The sequence below is a fragment of the Lygodium microphyllum genome, chromosome 18 (genome assembly GCF_053477565.2).
Source record: "Lygodium microphyllum isolate KBCC chromosome 18, Lygodium_microphyllum_v1.1.10, whole genome shotgun sequence".
Taxonomy (NCBI): Eukaryota; Viridiplantae; Streptophyta; class Polypodiopsida; order Schizaeales; family Lygodiaceae; genus Lygodium; species Lygodium microphyllum.
The window spans coordinates 91691244-91714616 of NC_141152.1; the positions used below are offsets into that span (position 1 = coordinate 91691244).

Below are 23373 nucleotides of genomic sequence, written 5' to 3' on the forward strand. Positions count from 1 at the left end.
GGCCTGTCTTACCACAAATATGGCATGTCGAGTCTTTCTCTTTGTTCTTCTTGGTTTAGTTGTTCTCCTTCTTCTTTTGGTCCTTCCCCTTCTTCTTTTGGTCCTTTCCCTTCTTCATAAGGATCATCCAGTTGTACATTTGGTCAAGTTCCAACCATATCTCCCGAGCCATCGTCAAGTGCTCTATATGGACTATCACGGCTGTTGTACAAGACAAAAAAAGGAAAGAACAAATCCTAGCATTCAATTTGTCCCAATGAGACTGGGCCGCATGAGCACTGGAAGAGAGTTTGGACTCGTCTCTCATCGAGGGCCGGTTAATCCCCTCCATCACAAGCTCCGTCAAATCATAAGACTCCAAGATGGCCAACATCATCACACACCATATACAATAATTGTCGCCATCAAGCTTTTGATCTGATGAAAGAGCCGGTAAGACGGCGGACACCTTCCGGCCCATGATCGCCTAGAACTCCACGTCAGTCTTTGTAGACATCTTCACCTGCAATGCCTGCACAAACGCAAAAGAAACACCCTCTGACTGTGAAAATGCAGCCTACTAAAGCTCTTGTCTCCATATCCTGAACCTTCTTCAACTACCAAAGGCGATGATAAGGTAAAATCTGCAATTGAAGGCAAAAAACACAGCCTTCTTTCTTCTCTAATAGTAAAAAAGCAGCAGCAGCTTCAGCAAATCTTCTCTTTTCTCGCATGCCCACGCTCGCGTCAGTCTTGTTTTGATGCGCAGCCCACCTGCTCGCACTTGAACGCAGAAAACACAACCTTGTGTCACGCTGAAAACTCCTCTTCGGATAAGTCCACCCTAGGTCAATCCTTCAATGCTTCGATACCATGAGTGAAGCAATGCGGAAGCTAATGACCGTGACAGAGAGTGAACGGAGAGAGGAGAGAGAGAGAGAGAGAGAGAGTGAGAGTGAAACGCAGAAAATCTGCAATGAAGAATACAATATAAGGATGCAGATTATACACGGTTGCAGAGAGAATATCTGTGTGTGTCTCCCCGCCTTGAGGACCTCAATTTCCGTTAGCCCGGAGTGTTGTCTCTGTCACCAGCAAGCTGAAATCTATCAAACACAAGTGATCAAAACTGCTGGAAACTTAAGCCTTTAAAAGGCTGAAAAGAATGCCTCATAAAATGCCAAAATAGGCAAGCCGGCTGCATTTAATGCAACGACTGCAATCGATGGACAACCAAACAGTCCGACTGCTGCCACGTGCCACGTGGCACTGCTGACACGACAGGGAGCTCACTGCTAACAAGTATGATGCATCAATCTCCAAGAAAAATGGCTTGGTAGAATCTAGGTGGACTAGGATTGGGGCAATGGTGAAAGTGGTCTTCAAGGTCTAGGACTTTTCAGCTTCTAGGGTCCATGAAAACTTTGAGCTTCCTATGATTCAAGTGAGTGGTGTGACTATCTTTGAGTAATCCTTGATAAATATCCTATAGAAGTTGGCAAAACCAAGAAAACATTGGACATCACGGTCACACGTGGATGTCTGCCTATCAAGAATAGTCTCGATCTTCTTGGGATCCATGAAGATTTCTCTCTAGGAGACATCATACCCCAAGAATTCCACTTCTATCTGTAAGATCTTCTTGATAAAGCATCTGATTGGCATTGTTGACATCCTAGACAATATTTGATGACAAAGTCAAACCTAGATAAGAAGTTATTCCAATAGGATTGTCTTCGATTGAGGATGTGGGTTTTCATAAAGTATTCTAGACTAGTAATTTGCCAACTATGGGGCTACTATATATAGCAAAAACCCCTAATAACTGGCCAACTGCAATCTAATAATGACAAATCTAGCCAACCTAAATAAAATAATGAGGAAAAATGTTGCCACCTAATGGATCAACTAGTTGCCCTCATTAGGCTAGTGTGAATGCAATCAAAAGCCACTAGAAAAGAAATGCACTATGCAAGAAAATAACCACCTAGCATGGACACACCTAAAACCCGACTAGAAAAAGAAAACACATGCTTTGGCCCAGATATTGGAGTGTGCTAGAAACCTACAAGACAAAATAATCTGCCACCTCTAGGAGACTGCAACATATAGCAAAAACCCCTAAAAACTGGTCAACTGCAATCTAATAATGACAAATCTAGCCGACCTAAATAAAATAATGAAGCAAACATTGCCACCTATTGGATCAACTTGTTGCCTCATCAAGCTAGTGTGAATGCAAACAAAAACTACTGCAAAAGAAATGCATTATTGGAAAATAACCAACCAATGTGGGCACACCTAAAACCCAACTACAAAAAAAATGCATAGTTGGAAAATAACCAACCAATGTGGGCACACCTAAAACCCAACTAAAAGAAATGCATACTCTAAATAGAGTTGCCTCCTCCATCAAAATGCATGAAAAACTAAATATCAAAGCTCCTAATGTCCCCATCTTCCTCAAATTGAGGCTCATAAGCAATAGATGATAGTGCATGACAAACATGACTACTAGCACCGTTAACTCACTATTGTACGTGAATGTCTTATGTTTGGTATATGGATTCCATTTCTCGAGCATATCTCTGAGTTTTTCCTTTGCAATGTTCTTCTGTTCTCGCTTTTCTCTTCTCTTGTGTTGTGCAGTCTATTACAGTGGTCTCCTACACTTCCAATGTTGCATCCACTTTGGACAACATGCACTAGATTTTAATCAAAGAAGAACAAAAGCCTATCCAAAAATACATCACATTGTTGAGGCGATCTAAGCATAACCTCATAGATCCCCTTGGGACTTCCAAAAATTTCCTCAAACACAATCCTCTTGCAAAATACCCAAAAGCCATTGGAATTTTAGTGGTGAAAAATAAAATCATAGCTCTTTCGTGAAAGGAGATCTCTCTGACCCATGAGAGATATCTTGGAATGACAGTGAAAGCGGTCTTCAAGGTCTAGAATGACTTTTTAGCTTCTAGGGTCCATAAGAACTTTGAGCTTCCTATGATTCAAGTGAGTGGTGTGACTATCTTTGAGTAATCCTTGATAAATATCCTATAGAAGTTGGCAAAGCCAAGAAAGCATTGGACATCATGGACACGTGTGGGTGTGTGTCTACCTCTCAAAAATAGTCTCGATCTTCTTGGGATCCATGAAGATTTCTCTCTAGGAGACATCATAACCCAAGAATTCCACTTCTGTCTGTAGGATCTTCTTGATAAAGCATCCGATTGGCATTGTTGACATCCTGGACAATAGGTGATGACAAAGTCAAACCTAGATAAGAAGTTACTCCAACAAGATTGTCTTCGATTGAGGATGTGGGTTTTCATAAAGTATTCTAGACTAGTAATCTGCCAACTATGGGGCTACTATATATAGCAAAAACCCCTAATAACTGGCCAACTACAATCTAATAATGCCAAATCTAGCCAACCTACATAAAATAATGAGAAAAAATGTTGTCACCTAATGGATCAACTAGTTGCCCTCATTAGACTAGTGTGAATGCAGTCAAAAGCCACTAGAAAAGAAATGCACTATGCTAGAAAATAACCACCTAGCATGGATACACCTAAAACCCGACTAGGTAAAAAAAAATCAAATGCTCTCAATAGAATGAACAGCCCAAATATTGGAGTGTGCTAGAAACCTACAAGACAAAATAATCTACCAACTCTAGGAGACTGCAACATATAGCAAAAACCCCTAAAAACTGGCCAATTGCAATCTAATAATGCCAAATCTAGTCGGCCTAAATAAACTAATGAAGAAAACATTGCCACCTATTGGATCAACTTGTTGCCTCATCAAGCTAGTGTGAATGCAAACAAAAACCACTACAAAAGAAATGCATTATGTTGGAAAATAACCAACCAATGTGGGCACACCTAAGAAATGCATACTCTAAATAGAGTTGCCTCCTCCATCGAAATGCATGAAAAACTAAATATCAAAGCTCTTAATGTCCCCATCTGTCTCAAATTGAGGCTCACAAGCAATAGATGACAGTGCATGACAAACATGACTACTAGCACCGTTGACTCACTGTTGTACGTGAATGTCTTATATTTGGTATATGGATTCAATTTCCCAAGCATATCTCTGAGTTTTTCCTTTGCAATGTTCTTCTATTCTTGCTTTTCTCTTCTCTTGTGTTGTGCAATCTATTATAGTAGTCTCTTACGCTTCCAATGTTGCATCCACTTCGGACAACATGCACTAGCTTTTAATAAAAGAAAAACAAAAGCCTATCCAAAAATACATCACATTGTTGAGGCGATTTAGGCAAAACCTCATAGAGCCCCTTGGGACTTGCAAAAATCTCCTCAAACACAATCCTCTTGCAAAATACCCAAAAGCCATTGGAATTTTAGTAGTGAAAAATAAAATCACAGCTCTCTCATGAAAGGAGATCTCTTTGACCCATGAGAGATATCTTGGAATGAGAGTGAAAGTGGTCTTTAAGGTCTAGAAGGACTTTTCAGCTTCTAGGGTCCATGAGAACTTTGAGCTTCCTACGATTCAAGTGAGTGGTGTGACTATCTTTGAGTAACCCCTGATAAATATCCTATAGAAGTTGGCAAAGCCAAGAAAACATTGGACATCACAATCACATGTGGGTGTCTGCCTGTCAAGAATAGTCTCAATCTTTTGGGATCCATGAAGATTTCTCTCTAGGAGACATCATACCCCAAGAATTCCACTTCTATCTGTAGGATCTTCTTAATAAAGCATCCGATTGGCATTGTTGACATCCTAGACAATAGGTGATGGCAAAGTCAAACCTAGATAAGAAGTTACTCCAGGATTGTCTTCGATTGAGGATGTGGGTTGTCATAAAGAATTCTAGACTAGTAAGCTGCCAACTATGGGGCTACTATATATAGCAAAAACCCCTAATAACTGGCCAACTGCAATCTAATAATGCCAAATCTAGCCAACCTAAAAAAAATAATGAGGAAAAATATTGTCACCTAATGGATCAACTAGTTGCCCTCGTTAGGCTAGTGTGAATGCAATCAAAAGCTACTAGAAAAGAAATGCACTATGCTAGAAAATAACCACCTAGCATGGACACACCTAAAACCCGACTAGAAAAAAAAATAAAAAACCGCATGCTCTCAATAGAATAAACGGCCCAAATATTGGAGTGTGCTAGAAACCTACAAGACAAAATAATCTACCAACTCTAGGGAACTGCAACATATACTAAAAACCCTTAAAAATTGTCCAATTGTAATTTAATAATGCCAAATCTAGCCGACCTAAATAAAATAATGAAGAAAACATTGCCACCTATTGGATCAACTTGTTGCCTCATCAAGCTAGTGTGAATGCAAACAAAAACCACTGCAAAAGAAATGCATTATGTTGGAAAATAACCAACCAATGTGGGCACACCTAAAACACAACTAAAAAAGAAATGCATACTCTAAACAGAGTTGCCTCCTCCATCGAAATGCATGAAAAACTAAATATCAAAGCTCCTAATGTTCCCATCTATCTCAAATTGAGGCTCACAAGCAATAGATGGCAGTGCATGACAAACATGACTACTAGCACCATTGACTCATTGTTGTACGTGAATGCCTTATATTTGGTACATGGATTCAATTTCCCAAGTATATCTCTGAGTTTTTCCTTTGCAATGTTTTTCTATTCTTGCTTTTCTCTTCTCTTGTGTTCTGCAATCTATTACAATAGTCTCCTACACTTCCAATGTTGCATCCACTTCAGAAAACATTCACTAGCTTTTAATCAAAGAAGAACAAAAGCCTATCCAAAAATACATCACATTGTTGAGGCAATTTAAGCATAACCTCAAAGAGCCCCTTCGAACTTGCAAAAATCTCCTCAAACGCAATCCTCTTGCAAAATACCCAAAAGCCATTGGAATTTTAGTAGTGAAAAATAAAATCACAGCTCTTTCATGAAAGGAGATCTCTCTAACCCATGAGAGATATCTAGGAATGAGAGTGCCCCCAAAGCAATTCCACATTGTATTTTGTTTAGACATTATTTTGTATTCATTAGCTATGTATTGTTTATTTTCCATTTGGTTAGTCATAGCATTAGATGACAGCTTTTGGGACTTCAAAGAATTCCCTAATTTTGAGACGTAACATTTTGGTCTCATAGGCTGATTTGGTCTTTCGTAATATTATATCATAGACAAAGTTTTTTAAAAAATAAAAAAGTATAGAAGTCAAGGTAGGTTCACTGACAAGACCACCCAATGCCAAGAAACTAAGTCATCTTTGAACAAGATATTAACATGTTGTATAAGATCGAGCTACCACCATTGAAGAAGTCCCTTAAGCTTCACAACACAATGTTGGATGCCTAAGGCGGCATATAAAATGGACACATTGTGAGTGACCAAATATGCCAATAATCCCAAAATCTAAAAAGTGAAACAAAATCTTCATATGAGATTTCCCCAGACCATAATATTTAGCTTTACCAAATACCCAATCAAAAGGACACATCCTAGTCCCCACCACACCATGCCAAATGTCCAAGAGGAGGGCCCAAGTCTTCCAAGCAAAAGGACAGGAGATGAATCTATAACGCGAAGACTCAACCATAGTGGTACAGAAGAAACTATTCCCATTAGAAATACACCTATGCTAAAGAGTTGATACAAGGGGAAGGCCCCCCACCAACATTCTCCAAATGAATACCTTTCATTGGAATGGAGTCTTATTGTTCTATCCCTCCACTATTGTCAATTTCCACCAAGCCTTAGAATTGTGCAATCCCCAAAAAGTGCTCTCTCTCTCTCTCTCTCTCTCTCTCTCTCTCTCTCTCTCTCTCTCTCTCTCTCTCTCTCTCTCCGCATGTGCGGACATGCACACACATGTTAGTTCACTATAGGTTAACTCACATCCAGACATACCTTGGAAATCCTAAATTTTTAACAAATGCACATATCATCTAGCATAGTATATACCACATCTCAATCAATATTGTTGTAAGAAACAACAGCCTTCAGCAAGAAGGAGCACCTTTGAGCTAAAGGGCCACATATGAAAAGTGCCAATGGCTGATAAAGGCCAAGGGCACTTTGATGTCTGCCCAGATTTTTATCAGCTCATACATGGAGATGTGTAGAAACCCTGCATTCTGACAATGACAACCTGCACACACCATTCTTTGACTTGTACATTGGATCTTGCAGCAATCAGCTTGTACCTCATCCATGTAAGTAGGTCCAAAGCATAAGAGCAAACGTTTTCCAAACTTTCTTTCCAATACCATGGGACATATGATATATACCTTGTCATTTTCTGGATAGCCCAAAGCTGCCCCCAAAAGTCTCGTCCAAAAAAGAACTAAGTAATAAATCATAACCACGAACAAAGAATCCAAACTGCCATACCATTTTGCCAGCTGCACACAATACATGCATGTGTGGGTTTGTATGTACATACAATACATGTGTAAAGCATGTATGACCGAAAATACTCTTGTACGTGTGCGTATGTTTGCATCAAGGGCTGTAGTTCTACGCGTATTTCAACGAATAGCCAGTACACAAGATTTATGAAAATCATTTGCATTTTTTGGTTCCAATATGCCTTGTACAGTATGCTGTGCGCGCGAAACAAGTGAATGGCAGTGGACTTCACGATGTTACCGATCTCATATAATAGCAGTTAGCCAATTCTCAATACGACTCTAATGAAGGCGATCATGGAAGAAGGAGTTAACATTACTGTTTGGAGGTAAGCCTTCCGCGGTAAAGAGGGTGCGTCTTGTCGGTGTGAATTTTGTAAAGGAATTCTGCAGCATAGTAGCCGAAACCACAAGCGTAACCCTTGGCAAAAGAGGAGGCAATGAGAGGAAGCAGTTGATGGTCCGACGAGTATTTGAGAGGAGGGCGATGGACGGGTTTGTGGTATTCTTCCCCTCTTCGGCCAAAGTAGGGAATGGCAAACCCGTGTGGAAAGGCGACAACCGTGTCTGCTCTGGACTGGTGGTCTGCTTCTCCCGCCATCCTGGACGCACCTACCCAGAAGTAAGCCTTTCCGAAGACAACATTTTACGTAATCAATTTCTGAACAGCCTGCTAGGGTTTATTTCCCCTTGCCCCCAAAGACCATGGTGCATGTTTGCTCGTCGTCGCTGTCTCAAATTATTTTCCGCCGGGGGGGGGGGGGGGGGGGGGGGGCGCGCGCGAGTAGGGGGTTGAAATGAAAGTACATGTAATTACCATTCTTCGTTTTAAATCTTCTTCTTCTTCTTCAATCTTTGAAGGTTTGTTTGAAATTTTTGCAATTTGTTTTACATTAAACCTCAATTGTTTGTGAACATTGCACAAGGGTATCCAGAGGCCACTAGAGAAATAAAGGGGCATGTAGTAACCTTGCCCAATGTCCGCTTAAGTATTAATATACCACAATCCTAGCCACCTTCTACAACCCTTAGCATAGAACCCCCAAATCTTATACCCCAAAAAACCCCATGTTCAAAGGAGTCCCTAATTACCCTAAGCCCATGCCCCCCAAATCTTGGAGCCACCCACAAACCTTGAACCACATCTCCAAACCCTACTTATTATCTTTAAGAAACCTTGACCTCTATCCCAATAAGTCTTAATGGCCCCCCCTTTGGTACTCCCCCATAAGCCTTAATGTTCTCTCAACTTCTTGAATAGAATGAGAGAGCAAGGCGGAGGAAAGAAACAAAGGGATGTAGAGAGAGAGAGAGAGAGAGAGAGAGAGAGAGACACACACACACACAGAGTAGCCCTGATAGTCCCAACACCATCCCCCCTTGATCCAATGTGCAAACTCTAATCCTCTATCATTGCCCATAAAACCTTAGGGTTTCACCCCACAATTGTGCTAAGTAATATGAAATATGCATATCAATATGCATTATTCATATTAATATTGATGTTTTGTAGTTATTATATATGTTGTAATTTTATATGTTAATCTGAATTCATACTATTAATTTTGAATGTATCACAATAATCACACATTTTTTACAAACCATCTATTGGTATGGTTGTTGGAGACAATTTGTACATGTAAGAGATCAACTAATTTTCACTAATAAAAGTTTATTTATGCTTTAGAGAAATCTTTATAGATATCATAATGATTAAGTTGCTTTATGCTTGTGTGTGTGTGTGATCTAGTGGGGATTACATGAGCAACTTGATAACGTGGGTGTGGGCTTCCACTACATGCTAATGATGGGCATCAGCATGATTGATGTATAGCTTCCCACTAATGTAACAGAGTTGGTGCCATGCATGGATGGCAATGGGGACCTCTCCCAACATCAGGAGCATGGGATCTCTCCTAAAGTGAGCCATCTATGACAAGTTGGTCTCAACCTACCATTAGTTTACTTACTAACCACACCAAGTTTTTTAGGATAGGAGGGCTTCCCCTTGGTACTAATTAAAATCTCAACCATTACAAAAAATTTATTGATAAAGTAATATGTTAATGTAGTAAATATTCATTAATATGTTAATATTAATTAATATTATTAATATATTTATTAATGTTACTTATTATTAGTATTGCTATAATTTTAATTAATATATTATTACACCGGTATGAAGCACCGATCTAGTGTTGCACTTTGAATGGCACAAGTGCAACGTGAACAATATTATGGATTTCATTTTAGATACATCATAGAATCATATTTGAAAATCATTTAGATCTCTTGGTACATTTATAATACATGTTTGTACATGTGTAAAGCTATGTTCTTAAATATATAAATACTTATGCATAACATAAAACCTTTGGGGTTTTTCACAATTGGTTACTTTGTGAAGCAACTAGCTATGAATTCTCTTGCCACAAGAAACGTCCATTAGGACACGATGTACCTTAACTTCTATTGAGATTAGTGCTTATTTCACTATAAGGATATAGGGGCATAGTGATCAACAGTTGTGATGCATATTAGCAGCATCGCTATTTGCATCGTAAATAGCGACTCTACTAAAAAAAAAAGTGGGCGAAACGCGAGTGTGGCATTTTTTTGCAAAGAGTGAATGAGAGAGCGAAAGAGATCCTACCTTTGGGAGAGAGAGGGAGAGAAAGAGAGAGAAGGAGAGCTTCTTGCCACCGCCATCATCGTTCGCGAAGAAGAGGAGAAAGTGCATGAAGGAAGAAGAGAGGCCATCATGAAGAGAAGGCGAAGAATCCATCCTCGGGCCTTTGCGATGAGTACATTGCCCCTCTCTCAGTTTATTCTTGTTATTTCTTCTTTTCTTTTGTTTATTTTTGTTGAGAATGAGGTGCATTGAGAGAGAGAGAGAGAGAGAGAGAGAGAGAAGAAGAAGAAGAAGAAGAAGAATAAAGGAAAAGGAAGAGAGTATGAGAGAGAGAGAGAGAGAATAAACATGAAAAATAACAAAGAATATAAGAAAGAAAGAGAGGGAGAGAGGAGAATGAGTAAGAAAACAAGAGGGGTGGAGAGAAACAAAGAGAGGGTTTGTCACGAAGAGATGATCGCCCTCTTAGTTTGTTCTTGTTCTTTCTTTCTTTCTTTTTTATATTGAGAATAAGGTGTATTGAGGGAGAAACAGAGGAAATGGGAGAGGAAGAAGAAGAAAGTAAAAGGAAGAGAGAACGAGAGAGAGAGAGAGAGAGAGAGAAAGAGAGAGAGAGAGAGAGAGAGAATAAACATTAAAGATAGCAAAGAAATGGGGAAAGAAAGGGAGGGAGAGGGAGGGAGAGAGGAGAATGAGAGAAAACACGAGGGGGTGGAGAGAAACAAAGATAAGGGTAACAAAGCGAGAGAGAGAGAGAGAGAGAGAGAGAGAGAGAGAGAGAGAGAGAGAGAGAGAGAAGGGGGAGAGAACATAAAACGAAGAGTGCAAAGAAAGGGGGAGAAAACCAAGACTTTAGTTGACGTTAATTTTGTTGAGTTACAAGAGAAGAAATCCCTTCTTAAACAAATTAAGAAAGAAAAAGAAAAAGAGAACAAAAACCAATTGTTTGTCATAGTGTAGACAAAATGAAAAACAATGATGGTCGTGATGTTTAAGATCACGAGGCGTATCTTAATCAACGTGTCTAGTGTCCTTGCTCTCAATGCAAGCTGGCAATCAGACGAAAGCGTCACTTGTCTATAGAACACGTATGACTCTTTAGTGAGTTTCAATAGGGGATCATTGATCAAACGATCTTAGACTTTGAGCAAACGGTAAGAAAAATGTGTATCAATCATGTCTTATATTATTTTTGCAAGCTAATTGAATATCATATACAAAAACATTAGACGTGGTCGTAATATTTATACAAGGAGGTGATGTATTATCCCAAGGAGGAATGTACCTATTGCGGCCAGTTAGAAGAGTTCGTGGGCATGTGATGGATGGAGTGCTTGAGCCAATCCACCACTTGGAAGGCACGACCCAGTCTATATCATCAATACCAAAGGAGACAATGATGCCAGGAGGCATATTCCACGGTGGATTTCGTGAGGTTTTACGGTGGATTCCGTAAACTTAGATGACCGGGACTCATACACAAAGAATCTGGGGCTCATACACAAAGAGGATTCTTTGTGCGAGAAGTTGATGGGGACGCCTATCCTTTTCGGGCGTTTCATTAATTTAGTGTGTACGTGGGTGATTCCATAGCGGGTGATTCCGCAAAATGCATATTAAATTAATAAACGTTTATGAGTTTAGAGTGCGCACTCATAATAAATTAAGATTAGGATTTATTTCTAACCAGTTGATTTATTTATGTAGCTGAAGACTGCTAGGTATTCACTTTTGTCGGTTTAATTGTATTATTTTACTAACGATTGTGAATGCTTCAGTTGATGTGTAGAGATAGTAGCAGTGGCAGAGGAAAGCATTGGAGTCTAGCGAGTATTCGACTTTTGGACTATATTTTGATAGGCGCCACGCCTATATTTTGTTATGTCTATTGAGACATTGATTATTGATTATTATTTTGTATGCGCCTATGCGCCCGGATATGTTATTTCTATTTGGACATTGAGATTGGGCGTGCCAGACTCTATGGGCACCGTCCATTAGCTTTATTTTCCTATTTTTGTAGAAAGCAAACTCAAAAGCTAAACGCTTGTCATATTTTTGTAAATTGGGCTATTATTGAGCATGAAGATTGAAATATACATAAAATACATGCTTTGTGAAGCGCTCACACAAGGCATGGGGGAGATTGAACCCAATTTGTCTCTTGCCTCTTGTCGTGCATGCTTTTACATTGTTTTTTGTGCAAAAAGGTAGAGTTCATTGTTCTTGGGGACCTTCTGGGATTCACTACGTGAGCATTCTGCGACCGATCTGCGCACCAGACAAGTAGCCTTTCAGACTTTCCTACAATCTTGGAGCCTAAGATGGAGGCAATCGGTGCATTAATACCCATGGATGCTGAGACATCTAATCTGCTAAGAGAGGAAGCATCCATACCATTATATGATGGGTGCCGAGTATCTCGCCAAGCAAAATACGGGTGGAGCGATGCGAGTGTGACTGAGTTGTTCAGGTACCTTCTACATATGCTTCATTGATTTCTTTTCGGCACTATTATAAAAAACAATTGTGCTTTTTCAAGGTGTTTTATGATTTCTTTTCAGGTTGCTAAAGTATCGTATATTGTCACTTGGAAATACCATGCTTGAGTCTCATAATGATGCGTGACATGTTTTACGAAAGCTTGGCATGGACTACAATAGCAACCATGCATGTGTCAACTATTGTGTGTTGTTTCGAGGAGAGTACGAGACTATGGAAACATGTCCAAAGTATAGTGCTCACATGTATCGATAGGACTTCCAAGGGCAAACCATCCCTCAAAAAATTCTTTGGCACTTTCCACTTATCCCTTGTATGCGTTACATGTTTTATACATCGGGTATGGCAAGCTTGACAATGTGGCATGCACAGAATAGATCCACAAATAGAGTCCAACGAATATCAGTAGATTCACGCGCATAGAGCCACATTGACTCTGCCTTTCTAGGCTTTGCACGAGAGCCCCAGCTCAGTCTTGCTATGGATGGTGTGAACCCATTCGGTCTCCGCTCAACTTCTTACAGTGTGCGGCCTATAGTCCTTGTTAACTTCAACATCCAGCCATGGCTTTCTATGAAGAAAGGATACATGATCCTTAGCTTGCTCATTTGTGGCCGCTAAAAAGTCAAGAATATGGACGTCTATCTCCGTCCATTAATCGATGAGCTTAAGATTTTGTGGAAGGAGGGGGTCGCTGTGGAAGATATGAGCAAGCATGATGGTCTACCAATATACTGTTGAGAATCAGCAATCACACTCACTAAACAGCCTCTTTGTATGGAGCTTCAGGGCCAAGGACATGCAGGCTAACCTATCCCATATGCACAGTGGTGCCTACTGCAGTTTCCTACTTTCCTATAAAGCATTGTACTTGCTTCCTTTTCTTAATGCAATGATAGTACTCTTTTCTTTTCAGTGAAGTGCCAATGTCATTGTCCACATACACAAGATTGTGTTTATGAGTCCAAGTCTCAATCTTGGAACCTAATTCACTTGTGTAACAAACAGTGTCTTTGTCTTCTCCATCATGAGTCCACACTTCTCCTTCCATCCACCATAACTCACTGCCATGCTCTAGATCCCCAACATTAAAATGGACGAAGATGTTTGCATCGGTGTTCTACTTAAGAGTTTGTCTCCTGAATATAATAATGTATCAACGACTTTAATCAACATGCCAAATCCTGAACTTGTTGATATCCAGGCATCACTGTTAGAAGAGGAAAAGAAGCTAAAAAACCAAGTACCTCTAAAGATGAGCATGCATTATATGTTGGCAATAGGTACAAAGGCAAGAAGGATCAGCTCTTCTGTGACTTCTGCAAAAGGACCAGACACACCGAGAAGTTCTGCCACGCAAGAAAGAGATCCCAAAAGGCCTATCTAGTCGCAGTCAAAGAAGAAGAAGAAAATGGAGCAAAGGAAGAAGAAGAAGAAGATAAAGACCACCAGGATCGGAAGGACAAGACTCATCAGTCCTTCTACTCTCATAACTCTGATAGACTGTTTTAAAAGCCTTGTATTTCCTTGTCCTAATGCTTCCTGCCATAAGCTTTGTAAACTCCTTATGTAACTTGGCATTACAGTCCCTGCACACTTTGTGAGGCCCCTGTTACAGCCTCTGGATGTCCATCATGTTTTGGTGCCCACACTTAGCCTTTTCTGTGACAGCCTCTGGTGTCTACCATGTTTGTGGTGTGCCCACACTTTGCAGGTGGTTCTCATTACAGCCTCTACACACTTTGTGCCTTTCTAGTTGTGATTGAGGAGGGGTGTTGAGAATCAGCAATCACACTCACTAAACAGCCTCTTTGTATGGAGCTTCAGGGCCAAGGACATGCAGACTAACCTATCCCATATACACAGTGGTGCCTACTGCAGTTTCCTACTTTCCTATAAAGCATTGTACTTGCTTCCTTTTCTTAATGCAATGATAGTACTCTTTTCTTTTCAATGAAGTGTCAATGTCATTGTCCACATACACAAGATTGTGTTTATGAGTCCAAGTCTCAATCTTGGAACCTAATTCACTTGTGTAACAAACAGTGTCTTTGTCTTCTCCATCATGAGTCCACACTTCTCCTTCCATCCACCATAACTCACTGCCATGCTCTAGATCCCGCATGTTTCTCAACATATACGAGTCATTCTAATGTGGAGTATGCATGAATACTATCAATCTCAATCGAAGGATGCCTTACTCCAGAAATATGCTGGGCGATTTACAAGTTGTTAAATTTAGTGCAATGGATCTCACAAAAGGAGATCAAGATATCCTTTATTGAATCCGCAAGGCGGGGAGCAATGGAGATGGTTTATCTCTTTGAGAAGTACATGCCCACTAGCATACTCATGATACAAACCCATCTCCTAGTGCATCTTGTAGGTGAAGTGAAGATTGAGAGACCTATCCATACCCAATGGATGCTCTTCTTGGAGTGCTTCATGAAAACCTTGAAAGGCTTTGTGTAACAATGAGCTCGGCCAAAAGGTAGCATGGCTAAAGGTTGGTTGGTGTCTGAGGTGTTAGTACATATTTCACAATGGCTATCAACGGTAGATTTAGACAATAGTATGCTATGGTAGCTGAAGAGCAATGATAGACTAACTAGAGATGTGGTGGTTGGAAATAGGGTAGAAAAAAGGATGGATGCTGCAATGGAGGAGAAAGTGAATCGTTTTTGTATGTTGCACCATGCATCCATGGAGACGTGGCTCGCTAAGTATGAACAAGCAAAAAAAAATTGAAAAGAAATGCGATCAAAATTTTGACGCAGTACACGCTATCGATCGATTCGATATCCTGAAGGCACGGAGGAGATGTTGCGGTTTATGTCTATGCAATGATTATATGAAGCTTTGATTGCATCCTCTCGCGAAGGAATGGAGGTCTCTACTAAGGAGTGGGAATTCTTGAGGGGATGTAGTCCAAAGGTGACCACATGTTTTATAAACTGTCGTATCTAGATTTTATATGTGATAACTAATCTAATTGTTTCAATGTACAATATGGCATGGTTGCGCGGGCGACATTTCTACATCGAGCGCATCAACAAAATGCGCTCGACAACGAATTGTGGTGTCATGGAAAAGTTTGAGCAAGAGAGCCAACAATGAGCTACAGATCCAAACACCGTTATAGATGAGATGGAGTATTTTGAGAATTTGCAAAGTGTTATCACAGTGAATTACCATAGCTTCTCCATGATCATATTTGATGTACAGTGGTTCAAAGTGGTACTGGAAGGAGCCGGGGCAATCATTCGACGAGGTCCATTTGGATTTCTCAAAATAGATTCTGAAAAAAAATGGACAGATTTGCATGACACATTTGTCTAGCCGGCCCATTGTGAACAAGTGCATGAACTATTTTTTAAAATTTTATTATGACATGATATGTGTCACAACTATTGAATCTCTCTTGTATGTAATTTTGAACATGTAATTTTCTATCCAAACCCTCGACAACCTCGATGGTGGTATGTTGTACCGTCAGCTCCCTGAAGTGAGAGAGTATATGATGAAAGTAATGTTCCCGGCATAGATGAGAGCAGTATGCAGATAGAGGGATTGATATTACAAGGAGTGGAGGTCGAAGATGGCTTGGAGAGTATAAAGGAGGAGGCAGAATCAAGTAACGATGACGGAAAGATAGGAGGCCAAGAATTCTCTCAAAATGAGGTGGACTCATCCTTTTGTGGTGACCTGACTATATCGACCTTCCAGTCTATACAGAGTTATGCCAGGAGATTGATATGAGACCATAGGCTACGTCATATTTGCAGCATCCGCCTACACAATTCGTTGATGAATCGCTTATAAGAGTACTCTAGAATATGCATTTTAAGTATCATCATTTTTTTAAAGAGTTATATTACCGTGCTTTGCTTGAATCTTTATATTGACTATGCTAACATTACTTTTTGTTTGTGCAGGTGACCTTTGACAATATTTTGGAGAGCATTATGAGTTGAGGGATGAGTGGCGAGGAGTTGCAAGATATATTTACACGTATGTCTCCAAATCACATGGCTCGATTCAGAGATATGGCGGACTAGGAGCTGTCTCTGACACCATCAAGTCGTTCCATTAGATCTACATCGGCACACTCTGATGCTTCAATTTCTAGTAGACAAGGTCGACGCTCCAAACTTGGGCCGGTCAGAGGGAGTGATTTTGGGGGATGCTCTGAAGATGTGGATGCGGTGAGCTTGTGGTCGGCTCGAGATACATGTGCTACTCCTCACTCGCATGCAAGTTCGAGAGAGGATGGCTCAGGTGGTTGTTGTGAAGGCACCGATACAGTGTCTCCGTCTCGTCGTTCTGGTGAAGTTGCGTGACCCGTAGGATTTGTTACACTTGTGGGGACGTCTACTCCAGTGACTCCAGCTTTTGCTCTCAGCCATCCACAGGTGGCACCTCTATGGGTGCTACTTCGAGAGATACCACCCTCATGGGTATACCAGATGTACAGGGGTCTCTTGGTTATACCCAGGAGCGCGGACGTAGGTGGAAGAGGACACATCTTAAATATACCCTAAAGGGGTATGGATACCTTGTAGATGATAGGACAGGGGTCGTGATCATGAATGATGAGGGAAGGAGGGTGATGGCTCGTATAAGAGAGTTGTGTCAACAAGCTTTTCAGCACAACGTCTTGGACCATTGGAAGAACGTACTCGAGGGGAGCAAGGATTACATAGTAACATCCTTGCATGAGGAGTTTTCGGTACCCATCACTGCAGAAAGGTTTTCCACATGTTGGATGATGGAGTGCATACGTGCGTACATGTTACATAGATGATCGGATGCATGCAAGGTACTCAAGAGTGGTGCCTCGAAGCTCGAGTGGCTCGACGCAAATGACTGGCGGAGACTCAGGAGGAGACTATAGATTCTCTGGGACGTTGGAGACAACAGCACGAGGCAGCGAGGGCACGATTGGAGGCAGGGGTGGTCCATCATCTTGGGAGTGGTGGCCACATGACTTATTTTGGAGGACTTTGTAAGTTTTTCTTTTGTTCTTCTCGCTTTCTTTTTTGCAATATCGCTTGTACTGACAATCATATTTCTAACAGTTGTATTTTGTTTTCTTTGCAGTACTCCATTACAAACCACGATCCCATCGACCTAAAGACTCGATATGTAGAGAGACATGATCTCATTGCATTGATCAATAGACTCTATGCACGCAACCCAGTAAGTCACTCATCTTTCTTGTCCCTAGTTACTATTTTTATTAAAATGCATTATGTATAGTGGACTGATGTGTAGTAGTTGTTTTTTTTTTCAGACTCCGTTCGATACTCCTTTGTGTCGAGATGAGCTTTTGGATGGTGAGGATTTATAGCTCGCGCTTGGATTCGTGGAGCACACATCCTCTTTCTTTTTGGTCTTGTGATTTATGCAGGCATCTTCTATGTACTATGTTATTATCATCCTTTGTATCTTGCCATGATTCCATGAGTTTCCCTCGGTGATCTTGTATCTATTTTATGTTTCATTCTTATGGATTCTAGTACATTTTGTGCTCATTTTGACGACCATTATACACTTAACATGTAATCCATTTGTAGAATGTAAATACATCACATAGTATTACATGTGACAGGACAACAAGCTACCCTGCCACAAATTTCTTTTTCTCTGTAACTGTCGCTATTAGCATCGCAAATTTATCTACACGTGTCACTATTGACATTGCAAATCATTGCTATTAGCATTGGTATTTGCGTAAGCGACTACCCTGCCACAAATTTTTTTTTCTCTGTAACCGTCGATATTAGCATCGCAAATTTATCTACACGTGTCGCTATTGACATTGCAAATCATTGCTATTAGCATTGGTATTTGCGTAAGCGATGCAAATAACGACACAAATACCGACGCTAATAGTGACGATTCTATGGAGATACTAATACCGACGCATTTAGTGATGGTGAGGGTAATTTTTTTAATAAACATTTTCATCGCTTTGAACGTCAGTATGAGACCTGTATCTTGTAGTGTTTCGGTCTACGCCAAATGCATAATAGGACTGAACTGTCTCATACATGAATAGAGTAAACTACATCATGCAATATAAAAAATACCTAATACCTCATCAAGCAACTAGTAGGAAACTCATAATTAATGATATATGAATATGAGAACACATACTTTAGTACTAATACTTAATAAATCAAATACATAAACCAAAGAATATGTTGAAAAAGAGCAAAAACAAAGGTATGAGTCATGGCAGCCACTATCAAATTGTATTGCTAAGCAAGAAACTTTGTCATACAACTGGTTGTGATCAAGAATGATGATCCATACGTGAGAAAGACACACAGTGCTTCTTCAAGTCACATTTTACAACTACCTATAAATTGCACTTCATGAGGCATACAACTTCATAAGACACTTAAAGACTGCTTTACGTATAGAACTACTATGACTAAGGTTCTAAACCATACTAAGGACAAACACAGTGTGTCGGGCCAATGGCTCTAATAGTGCTTTGAACACCAATACTCCTCTTCTTCCCCCACTATCTCTTTTTCTATGCATTAGGCCAATTTCATGCTAACTGGCCTTCTCATCCACTTAATCCTTTTTCTTTTCACCATTCCTTAATGTTAGTCCCAAAGCCTTTGAATTATCAACCACTATTTTGTGTGTATGCCCTTCATTACAATAGTACCAACAACTTATGTTCCTTGACTCAACATATTTGATTTCCATTAAGTAGATCCTACTTGTATATTCATAGAAAAAGAAAGTGCATCTACATACTTTGATATGTGTCCTTGTTTGTGCTATCTTCACATTGTCTAGCAAGAGTCATTCAACTTATTTAGGATAGATACATATTATCAAAAAACATGTGACATATTTAGTCCCCCCCCCCCCCTCCCCCAGTCTATAAGCAATTATTCACAACGACTAACCTCAATCAAAAACAAAAATAAATTTGCTTTTATCATGGTAATTTTCTTCAAATTCATATTGCTTCCCATGGTTAAACACATAAATAATATCTCCTTTATCTATGTAAGATACATTGATTCAATTGAAGAAGACATAACATCAACATCCAACAAGACATGTGACTTCTACAATTGGTTATCCCAATGGCATGGCTCCATGTATATCATGCTTGCAAAAAATGTGTCTTGAATCTATTGGAACATAAACATGTTTTCAATATCCTTTGCACTCATTAATGTGCAACACTTATACACTTGCAATGTGACTTGATGTGCACTATGCAAAATCGGTCTTTCCAGCTTTCACATGTGCTTAAATGCCTACAATGTTGAGCGTAACCTTTGATGACGTCAATTGCATCCAATCGATTTCATGTTCTTGGTGCTTTTGGAAGGGGTTTTGATTACTCCTAATAGTTGAAGATGGGTCCTCTATGGATTATGCCAGGTGGTCTCAGCTAGTGGGTCAACTTGGGTCTCTATCCATGGTAGCAGCCAATGGTCAATCCTTTCAATCCCCTCCTCGGACTGCTAGGTCAAGGCTTTCGAGTGCAACTATTCTATGGTTTCACCTAATGGTCTAGACTTCATGTTGGTTACTGGCTAGCTAACAACAAGCTCTAACAAGTCCCAATATGGTCAAAAATCAGTCAAAACACTTGACAAGCGTTGAGTGGACTCCTCAAAGTATCTTGCTGTCCGAGTGACCAAACTCAAACTTAGATGAGGGCTGCCTGTCCGAGTGTCTGAGTGGCCATTCAAGGCCCCAAGTTTGGCCGTTTGAGGCCAAGTGGTCAGACCCCCATCTGAGTCGAACATCTAAATGGGTCTATCTTAAGTGAATCGGACATCCGAGAGCTAGGGCCGTCCAAGGCTTGTGGTCACTGTGACTAGCACCCGAAAACCCATTGAATGGCATTAAATTTTTTTTAAATGGCCTAATGCTCACTACTTTAATGCTCCCAGGATTCTAGAACAATGCAACAATCAGTAAAGAAGGACTCATAGCATACTTGGAAGGGCTGAATGTATCAGTGGAAGGATCATAGGTGTTATAGCCTATAGACCTATCACTCCCTATCTCTCCCCTCACAAGCTCTCTCTCAATCTCACTGAATGCAAATGAGGTCTCTAACTCTTTTTTCACCTTTTGTGTTCTCTCTTTCTCCCCTCACACTCTATTTTCCTCCTTGGACATAAAAAATATCTTTTTTTCCGCCTATTTCCTAGTTTCCTAGTTATCTAGAGAGTTATCTTTTCCTTCTTTTTCCTTATTTTCCACACCTTAATGCCTCAAATCTGATCAAACTACACAACTCCTACTCTAATTGATGCACATAAAGCTTCCTAAACCTAAACTAACCAACAAAAGAGATTGAATAACCTCTGACTCCCTTGCTTTCTACCTAAAACCAAGTGCCATTTTGGAGATAAACTCTTACTTCATCACTCGATTTGGAGCACGCAAGCACTCAAGCTTGAATCTCTTGGTCCCCACAACAATGGAACCAAAATGTTGTTACCCTCATGGGCAAACTGCCAAGACCCACGGACCACTTATTACTTCAAGCATTTCAAGCCGAGAGCTATGGCTACCTCTCACATAGCCATGCACACTCTTTCATACACCAATGTAGTGAGCTTACCTTCGAATGTGATTGAGTACCTCTTTCCACGAATATGTAGATGACTCCAAGATTCAACATGCAAGCTCAAGCAAACTCCCTCTCTGAGCTTCGAGCTTTGACCTCCATAGCTATGCGTGCAAGAAGGGGAAAAGAGAAGAAGAAGATGATGAAGAGAGGAGAATAAGAGCTTCTCCATGGTCCCTCACTCCCTTACACACACTCTCTCACTCTCTCCCTCTCTCACACTCCCCCTTCTCTCTCATGCACAAGAAGGAAATAAGAGCAAGAAGCAAGAAGAGAGAAATTTTGATCACACACAAAAATGAGCTTCTTTCTTCATTTCTTGACTATTATACATGCCCTTTTCCTTTCTTGGGTGGCCTTCCCCCTTTTTGGTCTGGCCTTCGTCCCTTCCTCTACTTTGTTTTCTTCTCCTTCCTATTAGCATAAGCGTCAACTTGCACCTCTCATTCTTTACAATTTGCATGAAAGAAAGCTTGAAATTATTTTACAAATGAATTACAATGCACTCAATGCTTTTTTTGCTAGCATATTACGGTGCACTTATTATTGCGTGCGTTCTTTTACATTCAAGGCTTTTTTCTACACTTCATGTCTTTAGATTTTTTTTATTGAGTGTGCCTTTCTCTTCCATTTTTCTTGCCTTGGGACTATCTTCCATTTCTAAATTTTTGGCTTTTTCATTTTGGAATTTTGAGGGTGTAACATTCTAATTTTAGGCCAAATAGAAGGCAAGTTGCCCAAAAATCAAGCCCAAAGGATTGTAATCTTATGGATCTCTCCTCTTGTTTCTTACTTATTCATCTTGCTGGAGAGAGAGAGAGAGAGAGAGAGAGAGAGAGAGAGAGAGAGAGAGAGAGAGAGAGAGAGAGAGAGAGAGAGAGAGAGAGAGAGAGAGAGAGAGAGAGAGAGAGAGAGAGAGAGAGAGAGAGAGAGAGAGAGAGAGAGAGCTGCATAGGTAAAGTTCTTTGCTTCTTCTTCTTCTTCTTCTTCTTCTTGTTTGCAAAGCAAGTGCAAAAATCAAAGCTATGAAGGTGGAGCTCACTTGAGGAACATCACTTGAGTCATGGAGTCATTAATGCAACTTCACAAATAGACTACAACGACAATGCAAATCCATAAGTTTGGTATGGTAAGCTTGAGGGTGGGCAATGGTTATATGAGAGGTAGTTGTAGTAGCAAGTCAAGAGAAGTGCTTGAATCAATAAGTGTTCCATCAAGTCTAGTGTTGAGCTTGGAAAAGCTCCATGCACTTATAGATTCTCTCATATTGAATTCATTTAACAAAGCCTTTTGTGATAGCCATGGCATAGGGATACATTTGTACAGACTCTAGATCTCGAAGATATGGTCTTACATATTCTCTCATTCCTTTTGTCTTAAATTCATGAGCTATAGGATAAGCTTTTGTCCATAATTGGCCTTTGCAAATTGGATGATGAAAAGGTCCTTAATAGTGGATAATTAGAATTTCTCAACCATGTCTAATCTAGTGAACCATAGTCTCTCTTTATCATCATTAAGGTAGAACTCAAAGAATTGAGCCTTTTTTGAGTTTGATTTGAGGTGATTAGTCTTGAAGACTTGCTCAAATTATCTATGAGGTTTTAAGGGCCATCCCTACTCTACATCTTTCTACTTTTGGCAATTAAGGAGATCTTTGCTTGATCCTTAGTCCCAGGTGTGATGCTGCGTCCTATAAGTAATGAATTGGCCACATAGTCTCTCTTTATCATCATTAAGATAGAACTCAAAGGATTGTGCCTTTTTTGAGTCTGATTTGAGGTGACTAGTCTTGAAGACTTGCTCAAATTATCTATGAGGTTTTAAGGGTTATCCCTGCTCTACATCTTTCTACAAGTTGGCAATTAAGGAGATCTTTGCTTGATCCTTGGTCCCAGGTGTGATGCTGAGTTCTATAAGAAGTGAATTGGCCACATATTCTCTTTATCATCATTAAGATAGAACTCAAAGGATTGAGCCTTTTTTGAGTCTAATTTGAGGTGATTAGTCTTAAATAACCCCCAAATTTGTGCAAATTTAGGCACACAAATATGATCTTCATTGAGAAATATTATGTAGTTTGATAATTTAACCTTGTAACTTCATTGCAAAATCTCAAGATAAGCATTGTAAAAGGCATGATTGACAATTATAAAGTCATGGCCTTGAGATGTGTGTGTGTCACTTTTCCAATTTGAAAGGTTGAGAGGTTGTTTTATTTTCAATAGTCAAACCT

General features: G+C 40.0%; 1 protein-coding gene across 1 annotated transcript in view; it reads right to left on the bottom strand.

Annotated features, from left to right (window-relative positions):
* LOC148021150 (uncharacterized) overlaps nucleotides 1–23373 on the bottom strand; it is a 77460-nt gene that overhangs the window by 11577 nt on the left and 42510 nt on the right. Inside the window, exon 2 of the mRNA XM_087698213.1 lies at nucleotides 7701–7992. Within this exon, the coding sequence (XP_087554339.1) occupies nucleotides 7701–7992 (292 nt within the window). The remainder of the gene's footprint in view (nucleotides 1–7700; nucleotides 7993–23373) is intronic.